The sequence below is a fragment of the Oncorhynchus keta genome, chromosome 22 (assembly GCF_023373465.1).
Source record: "Oncorhynchus keta strain PuntledgeMale-10-30-2019 chromosome 22, Oket_V2, whole genome shotgun sequence".
Lineage (NCBI taxonomy): Eukaryota > Metazoa > Chordata > Actinopteri > Salmoniformes > Salmonidae > Oncorhynchus > Oncorhynchus keta.
The window spans coordinates 14,595,810-14,616,807 of record NC_068442.1 but is presented as its reverse complement, the minus strand read 5'-3'; the positions used below and the strand labels follow the sequence as shown (position 1 = coordinate 14,616,807).

At 45.5% G+C, this 20,998-nt stretch overlaps 1 protein-coding gene across 4 annotated transcripts in view; it reads right to left on the bottom strand.

Moving 5' to 3' along the window:
* eea1 (early endosome antigen 1) overlaps positions 1 to 20,998 on the bottom strand; it is a 59,851-nt gene that overhangs the window by 24,711 nt on the left and 14,142 nt on the right. For 3 of the 4 annotated variants that reach the window (XM_035798330.2, XM_035798328.2, XM_035798332.2), the window contains 18 exons: positions 19,857 to 20,012; positions 16,803 to 16,817; positions 16,284 to 16,400; positions 11,751 to 12,089; positions 11,363 to 11,512; positions 10,650 to 10,769; positions 10,105 to 10,308; positions 8,963 to 9,163; positions 8,636 to 8,749; positions 7,943 to 8,098; positions 7,619 to 7,758; positions 5,462 to 5,792; positions 5,061 to 5,162; positions 4,681 to 4,875; positions 4,410 to 4,592; positions 3,812 to 3,997; positions 1,434 to 1,565; positions 835 to 1,020 (listed from right to left, as the gene is read on the bottom strand). In XM_035798330.2, the coding sequence (XP_035654223.1) occupies positions 835 to 1,020; positions 1,434 to 1,565; positions 3,812 to 3,997; positions 4,410 to 4,592; positions 4,681 to 4,875; positions 5,061 to 5,162; positions 5,462 to 5,792; positions 7,619 to 7,758; positions 7,943 to 8,098; positions 8,636 to 8,749; positions 8,963 to 9,163; positions 10,105 to 10,308; positions 10,650 to 10,769; positions 11,363 to 11,512; positions 11,751 to 12,089; positions 16,284 to 16,400; positions 16,803 to 16,817; positions 19,857 to 20,012 (3,027 nt within the window). The remainder of the gene's footprint in view (positions 1 to 834; positions 1,021 to 1,433; positions 1,566 to 3,811; positions 3,998 to 4,409; positions 4,593 to 4,680; positions 4,876 to 5,060; positions 5,163 to 5,461; positions 5,793 to 7,618; positions 7,759 to 7,942; positions 8,099 to 8,635; positions 8,750 to 8,962; positions 9,164 to 10,104; positions 10,309 to 10,649; positions 10,770 to 11,362; positions 11,513 to 11,750; positions 12,090 to 16,283; positions 16,401 to 16,802; positions 16,818 to 19,856; positions 20,013 to 20,998) is intronic. The other variant, XM_035798329.2, reaches the window with a different exon arrangement.

Here is a 20,998-nt window from a genome sequence, read left to right as displayed (position 1 = left end):
TGCAGCATCCAACCTGACAGAGCTTGAAAGGATCTACAGAGGGCCTCCCGGGTGGTGCAGTGGTTAATGGCGATGTACTGCAGCGCCAGCTGTGCCATCAGAGTCCCTGGGTTCGCGCCCAGGCTCTGTCGTAACCGGCCGCGACCGGGAGGTCCGTGGGGCGACGCCCGGGTTAGGGGTGTCCTTGTCTCATCGCGCACCAGCGACTCCTGTGGCGGGCTGGGCGCAGTGTGCGCTAGCCAAGGTGGCCAGGTGCACGGTGTTTCCTCCGGCGCATTGGTGCGGGAAGCTTCCGGGTTGGATTCGCACTGTGTTAAGAAGCAGTGCGGCTTGGTTGGGTTGTGTATCGGAGGACGTATGACTTTCAACCTTCGTCTCTCCCGAGCCCGTACGGGAGTTGTAGCGATGAGACAAGATAGTAGCTACTAACAATTGGATACCACGAAATTGGGGAGAAAAAGGGGTAAAATTCAACAAAACAAAAAAAGAAAAAAAAGAAAGGATCTACAGAGAAGAATGGAGAAACTCCCCAAATACAGGTGTGCCAAGCTTGTAGGTTCATACCCAAGAAGACTCAAGGCTGTAATCGCTGCAACAGGTGCTTCAACAAAGCACTGAGTAAAAAAAAGTTCTGAATACTTAAGTAAATTTAATATTTCAGTGTAGTTGTAGTTCTTTTGAATTATTATATATTTTTTTGTTACCTGTTTTTGCTTTGTCATTATGGGACATTGTTTGTAGATTGAGGGGAAATTTTAGAATAAGGCTGTAACGTAACAAAATGTGGAAAAAGTCAAGGTCTGAATTATTAGGTTGGTGAGCGACTCAGCGTACCAGCTGGGCCTGGATCTCCTGGGTCTCTGCCCGTAGCTTCTCCTCTCTCTGGGTAACACCGTCTCTGGTGGCCTGGTGCAGGGTCTTCTCCTGCTCCAGGGCTGCCTGCACCTCTTCCACCCGGCCCTGCATCTCCAGCTTCTGCTGGATCAACAGTTGCTTGGCTTCCCGCAGCTCCATCAACTCCTGGGGGGAGAGGGTGAAATGGATAGGTGTAAGCCAGAGGTTCCCAACCTTTTTTGGTTACTGTACCACCAGTAGACCTATGGTCTCATGAGTACCCCTTATGAATAGGCCAAGTACCCCTGGTTGGGGACCACTTGTATAAGCAATATGATAGCAGTTCCATCTTGTCCTCAGAGGTCAGGTGGAATTGTGACGATTTTGCTAACACCTATCCAATCATCTTAGATCTATATCAGTACCTGGAGGATAGGGGTTGATATGGTATTCAGTTGGCTCAATTCAGAATCAACCCCTCCCCATTTCACTCAATGGAGTGACTATACCTGTGACCTGTTCAATGATCCCAGATCGAGGACCACTCCGTAAAGCAAAATAAGGGATTAATAAATGCATCATCCTAAGGAGGGCCTCACCTTGTCACTCCTCTCCCCAAGTGCCTTCAGCTCAGAGCCCAGTCTGGTTGTGTCCTTCTCCAGGGCAGCCTTAGTCTGGCTCAGCTCCTCTGCTCTGCTCCTCTCCTTCTGCAGCTCCTCCTGCGTCATACCCTAGGTGGGGGAGGGGGTGGGATGGCATCAGAGATTGATCAAAGTCCCCAAAACATGATGCTGTGACTAGGGTTGCAAAGGGAGGGTATATTACTGAAAAGTTTCTAAGTTTAAACTAACAGAATTTTGATATCTTTGAAGGATTTTATTCCCCTTTGGGTACTTCAGATTATCACAGGTGTCTGAAATCATCTCTGGCCCGCTCTCTGGCCTTATCACATGTAAAATATGAAAGAATTACATATGATTTTAAAATGTTAAAAATGGCATGGCAAGCTTTAAAACATGATCCTACAGTGGGGCAAAAAAGTATTTAGCCAGCCACCAATTGTGCAAGTTCTCCCACTTAAAAAGATGAGAGGCCTGTAATTTTCATCATAGGTACACTTCAACTATGACAGACAAAATGAGAAAGAAAAATCCAGAAAATCACATTGTATGATTTTTAATGAATGTATTTGCAAATGATGGTGGAAAATAAGTATTTGGTCACCGACAAACAAGCAAGATTTCTGGCTCTCACAGACCTGTAACTTCTTCTTTAAGAGGCTCTTCTGTCCTCCACTCGTTAGCTGTATTAATGGCACCTGTTTGAACTTGTTATCAGTATAAAAAGACACCTGTCCACAACCTCAAACAGTCACACTCCAAACTCCACTATGGCCAAGACCAAAGAGCTGTCGAAGGACACCAGAAACAAAATTGTAGACCTGCACCAGGCTGGGAAGACTGAATCTACAATAGGTAAGCAGCTTGGTTTGAAGAAATCAACTGTGGGAGCAATTATTAGGAAATGGAAGACATACAAGACCACTGATAATCTCCCTCGATCTGGGGCTCCACGCAAGATCTCACCCCGTGGGGTCAAAATGATCACAAGAACGGTGAGCAAAAATCCCAGAACCACACGGGGGGACCTAGTGAATGACCTGCAGAGAGCTGGTACCAAAGTAACAAAGCCTACCATCAGTAACACACCACGCCACCAGGGACTCAAATCCTGCAGTGCCAGACGTGTCCCCCTGCTTAAGCCAGTACATGTCCAGGCCCGTCTGAAGTTTGCTAGAGAGCATTTGGATGATCCAGAAGATGATTGGGAGAATGTCATATGGTCAGATGAAACCAAAATATAACTTTTTGGTAAAAACTCAACTCGTCGTGTTTGGAGGACAAATAATGCTGAGTTGCATTCAAAGAACACCATACCTACTGTGAAGCATGGGAGTGGAAACATCATGCTTTGGGGCTGTTTTTCTGCAAACGGACCAAGACGACTGATTCGTGTAAAGGAAAGAATGAATGGGGCCATGTATCGTGAGATTTTGAGTGAAAACCTCCTTCCATCAGCAAGGTCATTGAAGATGAAACGTGGCTGGGTCTTTCAGCATGACAATGATCCCAAACACACCGCCCGGGCAACGAAGGAGTGGCTTCGTAAGAAGCATTTCAAGGTCCTGGTGTGGCCTAGCCAGTCTCCAGATCTCAACCCCATAGAAAATCTTTGGAGGGAGTTGAAAGTCCGTGTTGCCCAGCAACAGCCCCAAAACTGTTCTAGAGGAGATCTGCATGGAGGAATGGGCCAAAATACCAGCAACAGTGTGTGAAAACCTTGTGAAGACTTACAGAAAATGTTTGACCTCTGTCATTGCCAACAAAGGGTATATAACAAAGTACTGATATAAACTTTTGTTATTCACCAAATACTTATTTTCCACCATAATTTGCAAATAAATTCATTCAAAATCCTACAATGTGATTTTCTGGATTTCTTTTTCTCATTTTGTGTGTCATAGTTAAAGTGTACCTATGATGAAAATTACAGGCCTCTCATATTTTTAAGTGGGAGAACTTGCACAATTGGTGGCTGACTAAATACTTTTTTGCCCAACTGTATCTACCAGAAACTCATGGACAATACAGACACCGATATAAAAAATGAATACTATATATGAATACATTTTAAAAGTTGTTAAAGTATAAATGACCAAAATGATGATAGATTGACAGTCTCTGATAATGACCTAAATTACCGGTAGCTTTGCAACCCTAGTTCTGGCTATGGGTTGGAATTAGATGTACAACAATTATAACAAGAGATTCATTACACAAAACTAAATGGGATACCCCCAAATTAAACAATAATGTCTTCCCTCCTGGATCTCATAACCAATATGATTATAAGGACAGGGAACCTTGGAGCAGGACCCTGGGTCTGCATGTACTGTGTGCGAATAAAATCAATCAACCTGTTGTTTCTGCAAGTCTTTGAGGGCCGTCTCCTGCTGGCCAAGCTTCTGGTCCCGTTTAGCCAGCTCCTGCTCCAGGGAGGCCCTGGCAGCCTTTACCGCCTGCACCTGCCCCTCCAGACCAGTCAGCTGGATCCGGTTAGCAGATAACTCCTCCTGGGACAGGGTCAGCCTCTCCTCAGACGTCTGGACAGAGAGTATACACAGGCATGGGTCACATACAGTACATACACACAGAAAACACGGGTCACACACACACACTCGACAGGTTTATGAGCATACCACACTTCCAAATTAGATTAGCATTATGTCAAAAAGGCTTTGATTTATATGATCCTACACCTACGATGTCCTGGTAGACCATTAGGCAGACACGTGAGTCAGATCATGATCAATATGTACATGCGGTCTGACACGGTCTCTGGTATCTCCATTGATTCCTCTTAACTGCCTTTGTCTTCTCACATATTTTCTTCTCACACAATGACTCTTCCTGTTTAACTCCCACTGACCCCAACCTCCCTCCATTGAAATATAATTGAATGTGGATTCCCGTTCGAGTAAGGATATTTCTATGCTTGCATGGTCTCCCACCCACCTTGAGGTCCTGTCTGAGAGATGACAACTCTGACTCCTTGCCATAGTAGTCAGACTGCAGTTTGACCAGGCCTTGCTGACTCTGCTCTAGAACCTCCTGCAGCTCAGTGGTCCTGGTCCTCTCAGAGATCAAATCCTGGCCGAGGCCTGACACCTGTTCCCTCAGATGACCCTCCTCCTCAGCCTGGAACACACATTTAGTCCAAAGCATGGAAAATACATGGAATTAAGTGTGTGTGTGTGTGTATGTGCATGCATGCATGTCATCTTACCTTCTTGGCATGTGATCCTTGCAGCTTGGTCACTTGGCTTTCCAGCTTCTTCTTTTCCTGGCTGAAGGACCCCTGGGCTGTCGTCAGCTGTGCCTGTAGCTGCTGCACCCCCTTCTCCTTCTCTTTCAGGGCCTCCTGGGTCTTGGTGTGTTGCTCTGTTAATGCAGTCAGCTGCATATTCAGCCCCTTTTCTACCTGCAAAGGCAGACATAAAATATAACCCATTGTGAGAGCACGGACAATCGGTATCTGGGTCGTGTTCATTAGGGCACACCATAGCAAAACGTTTTGAAACTGAAACAAAAATGAAGGGTTTCCTATTGGACAAGCTCAGGTGCAAAATGAATGGGACCATGTAGTCATGTCTATGGGCTTCTTACCTCTCTGATCTTATCCAGCTGCCCTTTGACCTCTGCCATCTCCTTGGTGGTGGCCTCTGTGGCCTTCAGCAGCTCTCGTCTGGCCTTCTCATGGGACTTCTCCTAAAACAGGAACACATTCAAGACATTTTCACGTTAACACAGATATATTTAATGTTGGATTTGGCCTAGAGACTAAGAGACTTCTGCTGATAACACTGACAAAGAGTGTGGATCTCGGATCCGGTCATGTAATCTTATTCATTATGATCTAAAAAAGGCAAAACTGATCCGACAGTATAATAGCATTCCCACTCTGTAACATTTTATGAATATGGGCCCAAGTAGCTTCCTGACTCCTTCACATTGCTGTCTGTGCCTTCCACATGGAGGTCTACCATGCTACACCACATTAAACCCACCTTCTCCTCCAGAACTGCCTTGCTGCTCTTCCTCTCCTTGTCCAGCTGGATCTGGCTGTCCTTCATGGCTTTGGAGGCCTTAGCCAGGCCATCCTTGACCGCCACCAGCTCTTTCCCCTGGGCCTCCTTCTCCTGCTGGGCCGTCTGGAGCTCTCTGGCCAAGCCCTGGACTTTCCTGTCCAGCTCTGCCTGCTGCGTCTGCCCCTCCTGGGCTAGCTTGTCCAAGTTGGCCTGGAGGGAAGTTTTCTCTTGCTCACATTGCTCCAGCTGCTGTCGCGTGTCACTCAGGGAGGAGGTTTTTCTATTCAGCTCCACCTGTAACTCAGCAGCTCTGAGAGAAGCAGAGACCGGTCACAAAGAGTACTGGATGTGGTACAATGACTAACAATAAGGAAATAAGCTTGGTTTATAGTCGATGGCCAGAACCACGTTTAATTTATACTCAGAAGGACTGTCTATAGACTGCTGCTGCAACGGTCATTTTCCTTGTCGTCGGGAGATGATTCAGTGCAGTTCGAGTTTCGAAAAGTATTCAGACCCCTTTACCTTTCCCACATTTTGTTACCTTACAGCCTTATTCTGAAATTGACTCAACTGTTTTTCCCCCCTCATCATTCTACTCAAAGCAAAAACAGCTTTAGAAATGTTAACAAATGTATAAAAAGAATACACTGAAATATCACATTTACATAAGTATTCAGACCCTTTACTCAGTACTTTGTTGAAGCACCTTTGGCAGCAATTACTGCCTCAAGTCTTCTTGGGTATGACGCTACAAGCTTGGCACACCTGTATTTGGGGAGTTTCTCCTATTCTTCTCTGCAGATCCTCTCAAACTCTGTCAGGTTGGATGGGAGTGTTGCTGAACAGCTATTTCCAGGTCTCTCCCGAGATGTTCGATCGGGTTCCAGTCCGGGCTCTGGCTGGGCCACTCAGGGACTTCCCGAGACTTGTCCGGAAGCCACTCCTGCGTTGTCTTGGCTGGAAGCCACTCCTGCGTTGTCTTGGCTGTGTGCTTAGGTCCTGAGTGCTTTGGAGCAGGTTTTCATCAAGGATCTCTCTGTACTTTGCTCTGTTCATCTTTACCTCTATCCTGACTAGTCTCCCGGTCCCTGCTGGTGAAAAACATCCCCACAGCATGATGCTGCCACCACCATGCTTCACTGTTGGGATGGTGTCAGGTTTCCTCCAGATGTGACGCTTGGCATTCAGGCCAAAGAGTTCCATCTTGGTTTTATCAGACCAGTGAATCTTGTTTCTCATGGTATGAGAGTCCTTTAGGTTCCTTTTGGCAAAATCCAAGTGGGCTGTCATGTGCCCTTTACTGGAGGAGTGGCTTCCATCTGGCCATTCTACCATAAGGGCATGAATGGTGGAGTGCTGCAGAGATGGTTGTCCTTCTGGAAGGTTCTCCCATCTCCACAGAGGAACTCTAGAGCTCTGTCAGAATGACCATCAGGTTTTTGGTCACCTCCCTGACCAAGGCCCTTCTGCCCCGATTGCTCAGTTTGGCCGGGCGGCCAGCTCTAGGGAGAGTCTTGGTGGTTCCAAACTTGATCCATTTAAGAATGATGGAGGCCACTGTGTTCTTGGGGACCTTCAATGCTGCAGACCTTTTTGGTGCCCTTCCCCAGATCTGTGCCTCGACACAATCCTGTCTCGGCGCTCTACAGACAATTCCTTCGACCTCATGGCTTGGCTTTTGCTGTGACATGGAATGTCAACTGTATGACCTTATATAGACAGGTGTGTGCCTTTCCAAATAATTTCCAATAAATTGAATGTACCACAGGTGGACTCCAATCAAATTGTAGAAACATCTCAAGGATGATCAATGGAAACAGGACACACCCGTGCTCAATTTTGAGTCTCATACCAAAGGGTCTGAATACTTATGTAAATAAGGTATCCGTTTTTTATTTTTAATACATTTGCAAAACTTAATAAAAACCTGTTTTCGCTCTGTCATCATGGGGTATTGTGTGTAGATTGATGAGGATTTCATTTTTTATCCAGTTTAGAATAAGGCTGTAACGTGACAAAATGTGGGGGGAATGAAGGGGTCTGAATTCTTTCCGAATGAACTTTGACCCGGTTGTGTCCATTGGCATGGTAACCTGACTGTGACAGCATAAAGAAGGTGCAGTAAATTCTCACCCAGACTTTTCAGTCTCCAATAGGCAACCCAGCTCCTTCAGCTTTCCCTTGACCTCCGACCCCTGCTCCTGGAGCTTCTGTACTTCCTGCTGGGCCTGCTTCCTGTCAGCACGCAGCTCCACCCCCTCCGCCTCCGCTTTCTGTCATACACGCACAAAGAACACACACAGCCACACACACACACACACAGCCAATTCAGTGACCTCAGTGACTTTCTACTACAACCCTGATTCCAAGATGTGTGTATGAGCTAAACCCCTTCATATCGTAATAAACAAAAATCTAATGTGTGTGTGTGTGAGTGCGTGCGTGCATTTAACTGACCTTGGCCCGCACCTCCAGCTGCTCTAAGCGCTGTTCTGAGATCAGTAGTTCGTCTTTGATCTCCTTCAGACTGGCCTCCAGCTGGCCACACTGCTCCTGTCTCGCCTGCAGCCTCCGGCCCTGCTCCTCCACACACGCCAGACTCTTACTCAGCTCCTATAAGGACAGAAGAGATGAGGTTACTGGGGGCCCCATTCAAATTCTCTAAAAGCGCATCCTTCTTTCATTGAAGTAATCATTGACTAGACATGATTGGACAGGAGAACACAAGGGCTCCACCACATGACGTTCCCCTGTCCTGTCTAATCAGTGATTACTTCAAGGAAGGAAGGAAGGAAGGAAGGAAGGAAGGAAGGAAGGAAGGATTTACTTTTAAAGAATTGGAATGGGGCCTAGTGTAACAGTATTGCTTCCGTCTCTCTCCTCACCACATCGACAACAGAATTGATACTTATCGCTCCACAAAAGCCACAGAAGAGCAAGGGAAATAACTGCTTCAAGGTCTTAGAGCGAGTGACGTCACCGAATGAAACGCGATTAGCCCTCACCGCGCTAACTAGCTAGCCTAAGGAGTATGGAGTATGGTGGCAGATCAGATGTTCATCTAGTATGAGTCTATTCTGCTGACGTCACCCATCTCAGCCTGCAGTACTATGAGTGAGCTGACCTCAAGACATAGAAACTATTGCTGACCTGCTGCTTGTCCTGCAGTGCATGCTGGGCTGTATCCAGGTGGTTCTCCAGGTCTACTCTCTGGGTTGCCTTGGCTGCCTCGGCCGACAGCAGCATCTCGGTCTTAGCCTTCAACTGGGGAAACAACAACACAACATTTCAGTGCCAGAATCTGGCTGAGTGGTAAACGCTTTTTAGGCTATGGTTGAGTGGTTAACACTCTTTCACATGACCGTCTAGCGACGGGGGTTCGACCCCCAGCTCGGCCACTTCTGTCTGTGCCTCTCTCCAGTCAAGGGTAAAGAGGGAGGTAGAATATTTATCCATCCATCAGTCCATTCACCCTACCTGTGTGTCCAGTTGGGCCACCTTCTCCCTGCTCTCGGTCAGCTGGGTGTTCACTTCCTTTATAGAGGTCTCCACAGCCTGGGCTTGGTCCTGTGTCGCCCGCAGAAGGGTCTTCTGCTCCTGCACCTGCTTGTGGAGGTTGTCCTGGGCCTGCTTGTGGCTCTCCGATTGGTTCTTCAGTTTGTCTGTCAGGTGTGTGACCTATAGCCCCCAAAACAGAAAGACAGCAAGACAATTAGTTGTTTCTCAGATCATGATTAGGCCACTGTATGTTTTTACTGTGGTTAACACTACCTCAAAGCAAATCAAAGTTTATTGGTTCGGTACACAGATTTGCAGACGTTATCGCAGGTGCAGTGAAATGCTTGTGTTTTCTAGCTTCAACAGTGCAGTAATACAAAACAACACACATAATCCAAAAAGTTTAAAGAAATTAAGAAATGTCGGAATGAATCTAATTAACAACCCAAATAGCACTGCAACAGTAATCCACACGCATCTACACTGGATGAATTTACCCCTATGCACATGAATTGAACAACACACTTCTATGGATCACCGTACTGCATTACGTGTGTGCTCTGTTTTGTGTGCGTGTACACGTCTGTCTGTGCATGTGGGCACGTGGGTCTTGCTTGTACCTGCGTCTAGGGCTGAGCGACATGGCCAAATGATCATATTACGATATTTGTCTCTCTTTTTTTTATGTTCTAAATACGCTTCATGAGTAGTGCATGACACATTCTTTCTGCTGATTGTTTTATACTGTTCAGCCAAAAATAAGTAGTATTTTTTTATGGATTCAATGGCTATTCTTACTTTCGCCACAAGGGGCATTGTGCTGATTTCTATGGTGCTTTTGGCACCAGCGCTGCCTCACAGGCACTATTCATGACAAAAAAGTACATGTGTGCAGCTCTTGCTAGCACATTAGCAGTTCTCTACTGTTAGTTTCTTACTGGCGGTAAGAACAGAAGATTGCCACCCTGTTTTTGTTTTGTTTCATCACTCAGTTATGACATGAATATTACATTTAACAAACCAAACATTGAAATAATGTTATATGAGGTAAAGTAAATATCCAAACCGGTCCGTGCATCAATACCATATATAGTCAAATACGGTTTACCGCCCAGCCCTACCTGCGTCTGTAGTGTGTGGTTCTTCTCCTGAAGCTGGTTGAGCACCGCCGTCTCTCCTTCCCCGGCCTGGATCTTGGCCACCAGGTCCTCCCTCTCGGCCTCCAGCTGACTCACGCTGTCCTTGGTCTTCTGCAGCAGGGCCTCCAGGTTCTGGATCTTCTGGTCCTTGTCCCCGATCTGACGCAGCACCTGCTCCAGGTCATTCTAACAGGCCAGGGACGAAGTGGCAGAGGGAGAAGAGTCAAACAAATGTGTTGTCCAAAGCACTTTCTAAGCAGAAGTCCTTAGTCATGTTCATTAGGCATCAGACAGGAAAAGAAATAGACTGAAACAGGGTGGGACGACACGGACTTGTCCAACAAGAAATGTTGTTTTCCGTTTTGCTAAGGTGTGCCCTAGTAAATGCGACCTTGTACTAATGTGTGGTGGGTTCTCTGGTGCTGAGCAACACTTCACATAGATTCTACTATACACACAGTGAAAGAGGTGAGTTGTACTGACAAAATACTTTTCTTGAACTGCTACGTTGACATGTCCGGTAGTACCTGTGCCTCTCTGAGCTTGGTGTTGGTGTTCTGCTGCAGGCCCTGGAGCTCCTGGTGTTGCTGCTTAGCTTTCTCTAGCTGGTGCTGCAGGTCCAATGTCTTACTGCTGTTCTCCTTCAACTAAAGCAAGACACACATGCAGAGGTCAAACCCAATACAGTAGCTCTGTTTATGGCCTCATTCTGAACCCCCGCCAATAGAGAGTCACTTCTAATAGGCAGGACAGTCTATAAAGGACCTTGTGCAACAATATCCATTATATAACAGTATCAGTCTCTGTTCAACTCTACCGCTCCCAGAGAAATACATGGTCAATATGACCGCTTGTCCACCCATCAGAGAACATGGATTTAAAGGGATATTTGGGGATTTTGGCAATGAGGCCCTTTATCTACTCAGATTAACTTGTGGATACAATTTGTATGTCTCTGTGTGCGGTTTGAAGGGAGTTGCTAACTAGCATTAGCGCAATGACTGGAAGTCTGTAGCAGATATCCATAGAATTCCAGTCATTGCGCTAACGCTAGTTAGCATTGGCTCGCAAAACTCTAACTTCCTTCATACTGTACACAGAGACATACAAATGGTATCCACAAGTTCATCTGCCTCTGAGGACCATTGCCAAAATCCCTAAGTATCCCTTTAAATGGGAATGTCCGTTCCAGTAATTCTGTCTATACCCATGCTATACGGAACTCATGTGGTGTCCCTACCTGTTCCTCTGAGCGGGACAGTTTGATCTGCAGGTCGGCGGCTTGTTGCTCGCGGTCCTTTAGTTTCTCCCCAGAGAGCTGCCTCTGCTCCTTCAGACGGCCCTGCACCTCCCCCAGCTGACGCTCCGCCTCCAGGAGCTTAGCATGCAGCTACAACACAGGGGGAGGAAGAGGATGGGAAGAAGACGGGAGGAAGAGAGGAAGGCTTATACCTAATATACAGTATCATTGATAAGCAAAGACTTGTGTGTCTGACCTGTGTGTGCACGAGTTTGCCTGTGCGCATCTCTCATTCGTGCGCGCGTGTGTGTGTATGGTTATAGTCATGTGTGAGTGTCTGACACGTAGATTATTGGTGTCTGACCGTGTGCATGTGTTACTCACTAACCTGGCAGATCTCACTCTGCTGCGCCAGGCCCTGGCTCTCCCTCTCCTCCCTCTGCTGCTGCAGCTGCTTCCTCTCAGTCTTCACCTCCCTGTGCTTGGCCTCCAGCTCAGCCAACTCCCTTCGGAGCCTCCCGGCTTCCTCCCCCCGCTCCCCCAGCTCTGCCTGGGCTCTCTGCAGGCTGGCCTCGGCACTCACTGCCCGGGCCTGGAGCTCTTGCACCTCCAGCTCCCTCTGGTGCAGGCTGGCCTGGGCTGTCTTCTTGGAGACCTGCTCGGCCCTCAGGCCTTCCTCCAGCTCCTGAAACTCCTTCTCCCTGCGCAGCAGCTTCTCTGAAAGCATCTGGAGGGAACCAGAGGGGGTAAAGTGATTAGCTAGTGAGGCTCAGTCGGTAAGACGATGGCGCTAGCAACACCAAGGTCATGGGTACAACATCACAAACACATAGATGTATACGCTAACATAAGTTAAGTTGCTTTGGATAAAAGTCAGCTAAATGGCATATATTAACAGGTTGTGAAGAGAACTGGTGTTTCAGAATGTTTTGAAAGACAGAAACGGATACTCTGAACGGATAAGCATGAGGGGCAATCTGCTAAAGGGTGTAAGAACCCCTTGTAATAGAAAAACTAAATGTAATTGAAAGTGTTATACACACAGCTCCTTAAAATATTTGACATTGGGAGATGACTAAAGTGAAAAAATTAGGATTAATTTAACAGCACTCTCATTAACAGCTCAGTTCCTGTTAAACAAAACAAAATGTACAGATACCTTCTCACGTATCATAGTGACATTGGTCGTTCAACCTCTGAAAAGAACACTGCATCCCTACAGACCTGCAGAGGGGGCAGGAATTACATTCCAGAGGAATATGTTTTACGACAGGAACTTGAATGCTGGGCTGTCTCTGTGTGTGTGTGTGTGTGTGTGTGTGTGTGTGTAGTAAACTTGGCACAAGGGGAATGATATATAATACAATGGTGTGAACAACAGTGCTGGTAACTGGAGGACATGACTGGGACATAGAAAATGCCAGACACTGATCTTTTTCCCCTCCGGTCCCAGAGCTCTCACCACTATGCTACATGCCTCCCCAGTATAACTCTCACTCATCAGTCGCAATTCATTCAGGATTATCCTTAATCATCGTGGTAGCATTCACATTAATGTAGAAGTGTTTAGAAATATTCTGCTCTTATTTACAATAAAAGTGACTCCAAAATGACACAATACATTATTTACCATTCATTTCTATTGGGCACAAAATAATCTGAAACACCCAAAGCAAACAGAAAATGTATCAAAGCTTGATGTAGACATTGCGTGCTCTGAATATGGGTCCAAGTCCTTAACTATTTACTACTTTAAAAAACAAGTGAATTTGTCCCAATACTTTTGGTCCCCTAAAATGGGGGGACTATGTGCAAATGTTGTATCACTTCTAAACGGTTAACCCGATATGGATGAAAATACCCTCAGATTAAAGCGGACAGTCGGAACATTAACCTCAGCCATTCTATAATTCCACAGTCATGCATCAAATCCAAGGTGCTGGAGAACAGAGCCAAAACAACAAAAAATGTCAGTGTCCCAATACGTTTAGAGCTGTTTGTTTATTTTATTTATTTTTACAGGGACAGAGCACATTAATCAACGTTTCAGTAAAAGTGACGGTTTTAACCGGCTAATTTTGAACCGCAGTCCCTGGGCAGGTTATCGTGTGTGTGTGTGTGTGTGTGACATTCCCAGAAGACAAACTCAAAATGTCACTCACAACAAAAGGAACTAACAAACAAATCAGAAAGGGGTTCAGAAGGGGTTCTGAAAGGCACCATGTGGGTGCCCGCTGAACGTTGGCAAAGCCACTAACTAGTAAGGGGTTCTGAAAGGCACCATGTGGGTGCCCGCTGAACGTTGGCAAAGCCACTAGTAAGGGGTTCTGAAAGGCACCATGTGGGCGCCCGCTGAACGTTGGCAAAGCCACTAGTAAGGGGTTCTGAAAGGCACCATGTGGGTGCCTGCTGAACGTTGGCAAAGCCACTAGTAAGGGGTTCTGAAAGGCACCATGTGGGTGCCTGCTGAACGTTGGCAAAGCCACTAGTAAGGGGTTCTGAAAGGCACCATGTGGGTGCCCGCTGAACGTTGGCAAAGCCACTAGTAAGGGGTTCTGAAAGGCACCATGTGGGTGCCTGCTGAACGTTGGCAAAGCCACTAGTAAGGGGTTCTGAAAGGCACCATGTGGGTGCCCGCTGAACGTTGGCAAAGCCACTAACTAGTAAGGGGTTCTGAAAGGCACCATGTGGGTGCCCGCTGAACGTTGGCAAAGCCACTAGTAAGTTTTTTAAATTTTATTTTAAAGACTAACTAAAAGAAAGACCCATAACAACTTAGGATAGAGAGTAAAAAGACAAACACCAAAGCCTGTAACAGTGTGTGTGTTGTGTGTGTATGTAAACTCAGCAAAAAAAGAAATGTCCCTTTTTCAGGACCCTGTCTTTCAAAGATAATTTGTAAAAATCCAAATAACTTCACAGATCTTCATTGTAAAGGGTTTAAACATTGTTTCCCATGCTTGTTCAATGAACCATAAACAATTCATGAACATGCACCTGTGGAACGGTCATTAGTACACTAACAGCTTACAGACGGAAGGGTATTAAGGTCACAGTTATGAAAACTTAGGACACTAAAAAGGCCTTTCTACTGACTCTGAAAAACACCAAAAGAAAGATGCCCATGGTCCCAACTCATCTGCGTGAACATGCCTTAGGCATGCTGCAAGGAGGCATGAGGACTGCAGATGTGGCAATACATGGCCATGTCCGTACTGTGAGACGCCTAAGACAGCACTACAGGGAGACAGGACGGACAGCTGATCATCCTCGCAGTGGTAGATCACGTGTAACAACACCTGCACAGGATCGATACATTCGAACATCACACCTGCTGGACTGGTACAGGATGACAACAACAACTGCCCAAGTTACACCAGGAACACACAATCCCTCCATCAGTGCTCAGCCTGTCTGCAATAGGCTGACAGAGGCTAGCCTGAGGGCTTGTAGGCCTGTTGTAAGGCAGGTCCTCACCAGACATCACCGGCAACAACTCCTATGGGCACAAACCCATCGTTGCTGGACCAGACAAGACTGGCAAAACGTGCTCTTCACTAACGAGTCGCGGTTGTCTCACCAGGGGTGATGGTCAGATTCGCATTTATCGTCGAAGGAATGAGCGTTACACCGAGGCCTGCACTCTGGAGCGGGAGCAGTTTGGAGGTGGAGGGTCCGTCATGGTCTGGGGCGGTGTGTCACAGCATCATCGGACTGAGCTTGTTGTCATTGCAGGCAATCTCAACGCTGTGCGTTACAGGGAAGACATCCTCCCATGCGGTACCCTTCCTGCAGACTCATCCTGACATGACCCTCCAACATGACAATGCCACCAACCATACTGCTCATTCTGTGCATGATTTCCTGCAAGACAGGAATGTCAGTGTTCTGCCATGGCCAGCGAAGAGCCCGGACCTCAATCCCATTGAGCACGTCTGGGACCTGTTGGATCGGAGGGTGAGGGCTAGGGCCATTCCCCCCCAGAAATGTCTGGGAACTTGCAGGTGACTTTGTGGAAGAGTGGGGTAACATCCCACAGCAAGAACTGGAAAATCTGTTGCAGTCCATGAGGAGGCGATGCACTGCAGTACTTAATGCAGCTGGTGGCCACACCCGTTTCAATGGATGCCACCGGAACCAGAAAATCACGTTATTTATCCCACAATCGTTTCATTATTTTATTTATTTAACAAGGGAATTCAAAATGCGAAAAATCTATTTTTCAAGTGAGCCCGGGTGGGGGTTATCTTCCAGCTCCCTAATCCCCCCTCTCTCCCAGACACTTACTTGGGGTACAGACAGCAGCTGTGCCGGCAGCACGATCAACACGCCTGACACAGGGGGCCTAATCCCTATCTGGCAACCAAAACAAAGGCCCTTAAAGTTGAAAGCCCCACTGGGCACATCGGTGCTGTTACCAACAGTATTTTAGCCCAAAGTGACAGGTTGCCATGGTAGGGATATGACAGAGATGAACCCCCTGCTGGTTTAGTTGTGTGTGTGTTTTGTCAACATGTCGAAGTTGCCAATGAAAGCTCATCACAGGCTGGTGACAGCAGAGCATTGAGATGGAGAGGGTGGTAAGTGAAGAGGCTGGGTTAAGAGACTTAGAGAATGGGCTGGCAAGGCTACCACGTTTTGGCGAGGGGCAGTTGGTAAGGCATGTTAAAATGACTGCAGTCACCGTAAATTGGGGACTGGGTGTATATTGCTATTTCAGCTGGCACATCCATAGTTGGTCGCGCAAGTGTGAGTAGTGTTTCATCTATTGTTAGGATTGTAAAGGTGGCAAACAAAGTGTCTTAATGGGAGGCAAATTGCCTGAATTTGGGATGGTGGTGACATAGACTGATGGAGCATTGTTTAAACTACAGGGAAGTATTAGTTTGTGAAAGTGTGTGTCTGTGGAATTGTGTGTTACCTGGCTCTGTTGCTGCAGGTTGTTCAGAGAGCTCTGGAGTTGGTGAATCTGCTGGGTGTACACAGCTGCCTCCTGAGGTCCCTTCTCTAGCTCTGCCTTCAGCTGGGAGATGGTCATCTGGAACACACACACAAAAACAATGTGAGATACTTTACTGAAAAACATTCACATGCCATGTGCCAGATTCTGGCCGAGTGGTCAACACTCCAGACTCAGGAGGACTACACATACCCACAGGCAACGAGGGTTTAAGCTCAAATAAAAAAAGATATACTTAAAAAAGCATTCACATGCCACGACTTGGCATTCTTGAAGGCAGCAAGGCTACAGAGCATCCATACAGAACGAAGAGCGAGCCAAGCAAGGAATCACAATTGGTATGAAGTCACATAAACAAACATACAGGGAGCAGGGACACCTAAAAGAAAGAAATCACATTCCTGAAAACATATTGTCACTGAAACATCCATAAACTGGTGAGGAAATCAAGGGGCAGAGTAAAAAAGGAATGCTTTTTACCTCCAGTTTCCGGATCTTAAATCAAGGGGAAATTATGGAGAGATTTGGGTGAAGAGGAGAAGTGGAAGAAAAGAAAGAGACAAGTAAACAACACATAGAAGAACACCAGAGTTGAGTTGAGCAAATGGGTCAGAGATTAGGCGATTGGTTTAAATCATCTCAACATCCAACCAACTGGGTATCAATGACCAACCTTTCTTTGGAAAGACGAGTGATTCAATCTGCACATCGTCCAGCTAGGTGACCCTCGTGAGCAAGCAGGAAGTGGTTGTTTTTGTTAAAGTTGGGGTTATTAAGCGGATTTACTAAAGCCGGGGTGGATAGGTAGTGTAGTCTAGCACAGTTAAAACAGGTTGAGGACAGGGGGTTGTGTGGTCAAGCCCAGGTAGGACAGGGGTGGATGGGTAATATAGTCTACTAGCCCATGTAGGACTACAGGATGAGCCAGGCAAGACCCCCATGAACCTATGAGATTTATTCACAATGCATTATTCCATTATGAAAAGGTCAGGTGAGTCCTTAACAGTTGCGACCTTCAATGAAATGTATTCATATGCAAAATATTTCATTTTTGTATAAACTGAAGTGATGCAAGTTGTCATCTATTAGGAGAGCCAATTAAAAAAGTAGTTTTTTTGTGTATGTGTATATAAGTGTGTGTGTGTATTCGCATATTTCTGCCTAATTATCTATGTTTGGACTGCGTTTGAAACAAAAAACAAAAAAGGCTGATGCATCACCTAGAAGTATCAGTGGGATTCTAAACTACTGTCCCAGGAAGTTAACTCACCACAACAGCAGCACTTGTTAATTCATCACAGCTGAAGGCTATTACACAATAAAAATTATAAATCAAAAGAGCCTGAGCCAAGGTCTTTTAATATTCAAATGTATTCATTCAATCCCTTATTGTGCAGTTGAAAATATCAACCAGAGGTATGTGGGGACTGGCAGAGCGAGAGAGATTGAGAGTGACCTGGAGTGGACACAGGGTGTGTCCAAAATAGCACCCTATTCCCTATTTAGTGCACCAGGGCCCTGCCTAAAAGCAGTATACTATTTAGGGAATAGGGTGCCATTTAGGATGAACACGGTCAGAAACACTCATAGCTAGTCCTCTACTTCTCCTCCCAAAGTCTTATGGGTTCAATAATGCATTAAATATCACTGAAGTATGCAGGATTAGGAACATGAGTTCAAGCCTCCCTTTATTCAAAAACATTGAATATGAAGGTTATTGTGGCCAATCTGGAGCATGTTAAGTGTAGATGCTAGGTGAGGGAGAATCAGTGTCTAATTAGTGGCTGGTCCTTCTGTAGCTCAGTTGGTAGAGCATGGCGCTTGTAACGCCAGGGTAGTGGGTTCGATTCCCGGGACCACCCATACGTAGAATGTATGCACACATGACTGTAAGTCGCTTTGGATAAAAGCGTCTGCTAAATGGCATATATTATTATTATTATATATTATTATATATATTAGTGTTTACGACTAGGCAAAGGTTGTAGAATGAGAGTAAAGGTTTTCTGTTTATTGAGAAATTGTTAAACAAAAACATCATATCCACTTGGAGAACACTTGTATGATGTCAATGCCATGTGAATGGAGTATGTGACAATTCAACAATTGTTAAAGGGAATATAAAACCTTTCGTTTTTTTAGTCAATATTTACATAGTTTTCTGACTGTGTATGTGATAGGGACGTGCTTCTCTCTTCACAATTCGATACGAATCTATACTGAACAAAAACATAAAAACGCAACATGCAATAATTTCAAAGATTTAACTGAGTTACAGTTCATATAAGGAAATCAGTCAATTGAAATATATTTATTAGGCCCTAATCTCTGAATTTCACTGGGAATACAGATATGCATTTGTTGGTCATCGATACCATGAAAATAAATAAAATGGGCCTCACAATACGCCTCGGATCGCGTCACGGTATTTCTGTGCATTCAAATTGCCAACAATAAAATGCAATTGTGTTCGTTGTCCATAGCTTATGCCTGCCCATACCATAACCCCACCATGGGGCACTCTGTTCACAACGTTGACATCAGCAAACACAACGCCATACACATAGTCTGCGGTTGTGAGGCCGGTTAGATGCACAGCCAATTCTCTAAAATTATATTGGAGGCGGTTTATGATAAGAGAAATAAACATTCAATTCTCTGGCAACAGCTCTGGTGGACATTCCTGCAGTCAGCATGCCAATTGCATCTGTAGCATTGTGTTGTGTAACAAAACGGCACATTTTAGAGTGGCCTTTTATTGTCCCAGCACAAGGTCCACCTCTGTAATGATCATGCTGTTTAATCAGCTTCTTGATATGCCACACCTGTCAGGTGGATGGATTATCTTGGCAAAGGAGAAATGCTCACTAACAGCGATGTAAACACATTTGTCCACAACCTTTGAGAGAAATTGTTTTTTTTGTGCGTACTGGAAATTTCTGGGATCTTTTATTTCAGCTCATGAAACATGGGACCAACACTTCACATGTTGCATTTAAATAATTTTTCAGTGTAGATACATCGGCTCAGATACGATACAGCAACGATACTTTTAGTTTGAAACGATTCGGTGCGATTGAATTTGATTCATGGAAAGAACCCAATGCGGGAAGAATACGAATCAATGCACTAAAAACTGTTGCATGAACATATTAATTTTCCATTTTAAACTAACATCCATCTAATAGTGAGCTGGATCTGTCGGAGTCGACTTATGGGACTCCCAATTACGGCCGGTTATGATACAGCCTGGATTCTAACCAGGTTGTCTGTAGTGACGCCTCTTGCACTGAAATGCAATGCCTTAGATTGCTGCGCCACTCGGGAGTAGTGCGTGTGTAAAGATGATTACAAGCATATTTCCTGAAGTCTCCCTTGTGCAAACAGAGAAGCCAAAGCGCTAACTGACTAGCTGCCCTAACCCCTTGGGCCTGCCTTGCACTAAGGAATAGTGAAGATACTAGCAGTAAAAACTGGACCAGTAACACAAAACTAATCCAAGAGCAAGATGTGCCATTCCCCCTGCAGCCTTACCTCTGAGCTGGTGTGGTCAGCCTGCAGCTGCTCATATTTGCTCTTGAGGTGTTCGGACTCCTCCTCCCTCTCACGTGTCATCCTGTCCATCAACGTCTGCACCTGAATCAGCTCCTTCTGCAGTAGCTCCACGTCTTCCACTCCTGGCCGCTGCAGCTATGGGGTAGCAGAAGGATCCGAGGTGAGGGCAGAGGGGGAAGAGGTTTGGGCTTTGCTATTCACAAGAAGCATTGCCTGAGTGAGAAGAACCATGCCTCGAACAAAAGAGATCTCAGAAGAGCTAAGATTAAGAATTGTTGCTATAAATAAAGCTGGAAAGGGTTACAAAAGTATCTCTAAAAGTCAGTCCACGGTAAGACAAATTGTCAAAAAAAGGCTACATTTCAGCACTGTTACTACTCTCCGCAGAGTGAAGGAAAAGCAGCCAACAAGGGCTCAGCATATGTGGGAACTCCTTCAAGACCTTTGGAAAAGCATTCCAGGTGAAGCTGGCTGAGAGAATGCCAAGAGTGTGCAAACCTGTCATCAAGGTAAAGGGTGGCTACTTTGAAGAATCTCAAATATAAGATACATTTATTTGTTTAACCCTTTTTTGCTTACTACATGATTCCATCTTTGTTATTTCAAAGTTTTGATATTTTCACTATTATTCTACAATGTAGAAAATAGTAAACAAACAAAAACATGTGAATGAGTAGGTGTGTCCAAACTTTTAACTGGTAGCTATATATCAGTCATATATATATATATATATATATATACACACACAGTAGGGAGAACAAGTATTTGATACACTGCCGATTTTGCATGTTTTCCTACTTACAAAGCATGTAGAGGTCTGTAATTTTTTATCATAGGTACACTTCAACTGTGAGAGACGGAATCTAAAACAAAAATCCAGAAAATCCAATTGTATGATTTTGAAGTAATTAATTAGCATTTTATTGCATGCAACAAGTATTTGATCACCTACCAACCAGTAAGAATTCCAGCTCTCACAGACCTGTTGGGCTTCTTAATGAAAAACTTCCTCTTCTCCACTCATTACCTGTATTAACTGCACCTTGTTTGAACTCGTTACCTGTATAAAAGACACCTGTCCACACACTCAAACAGACTCCAACCTCTCCACAATGGCCAAG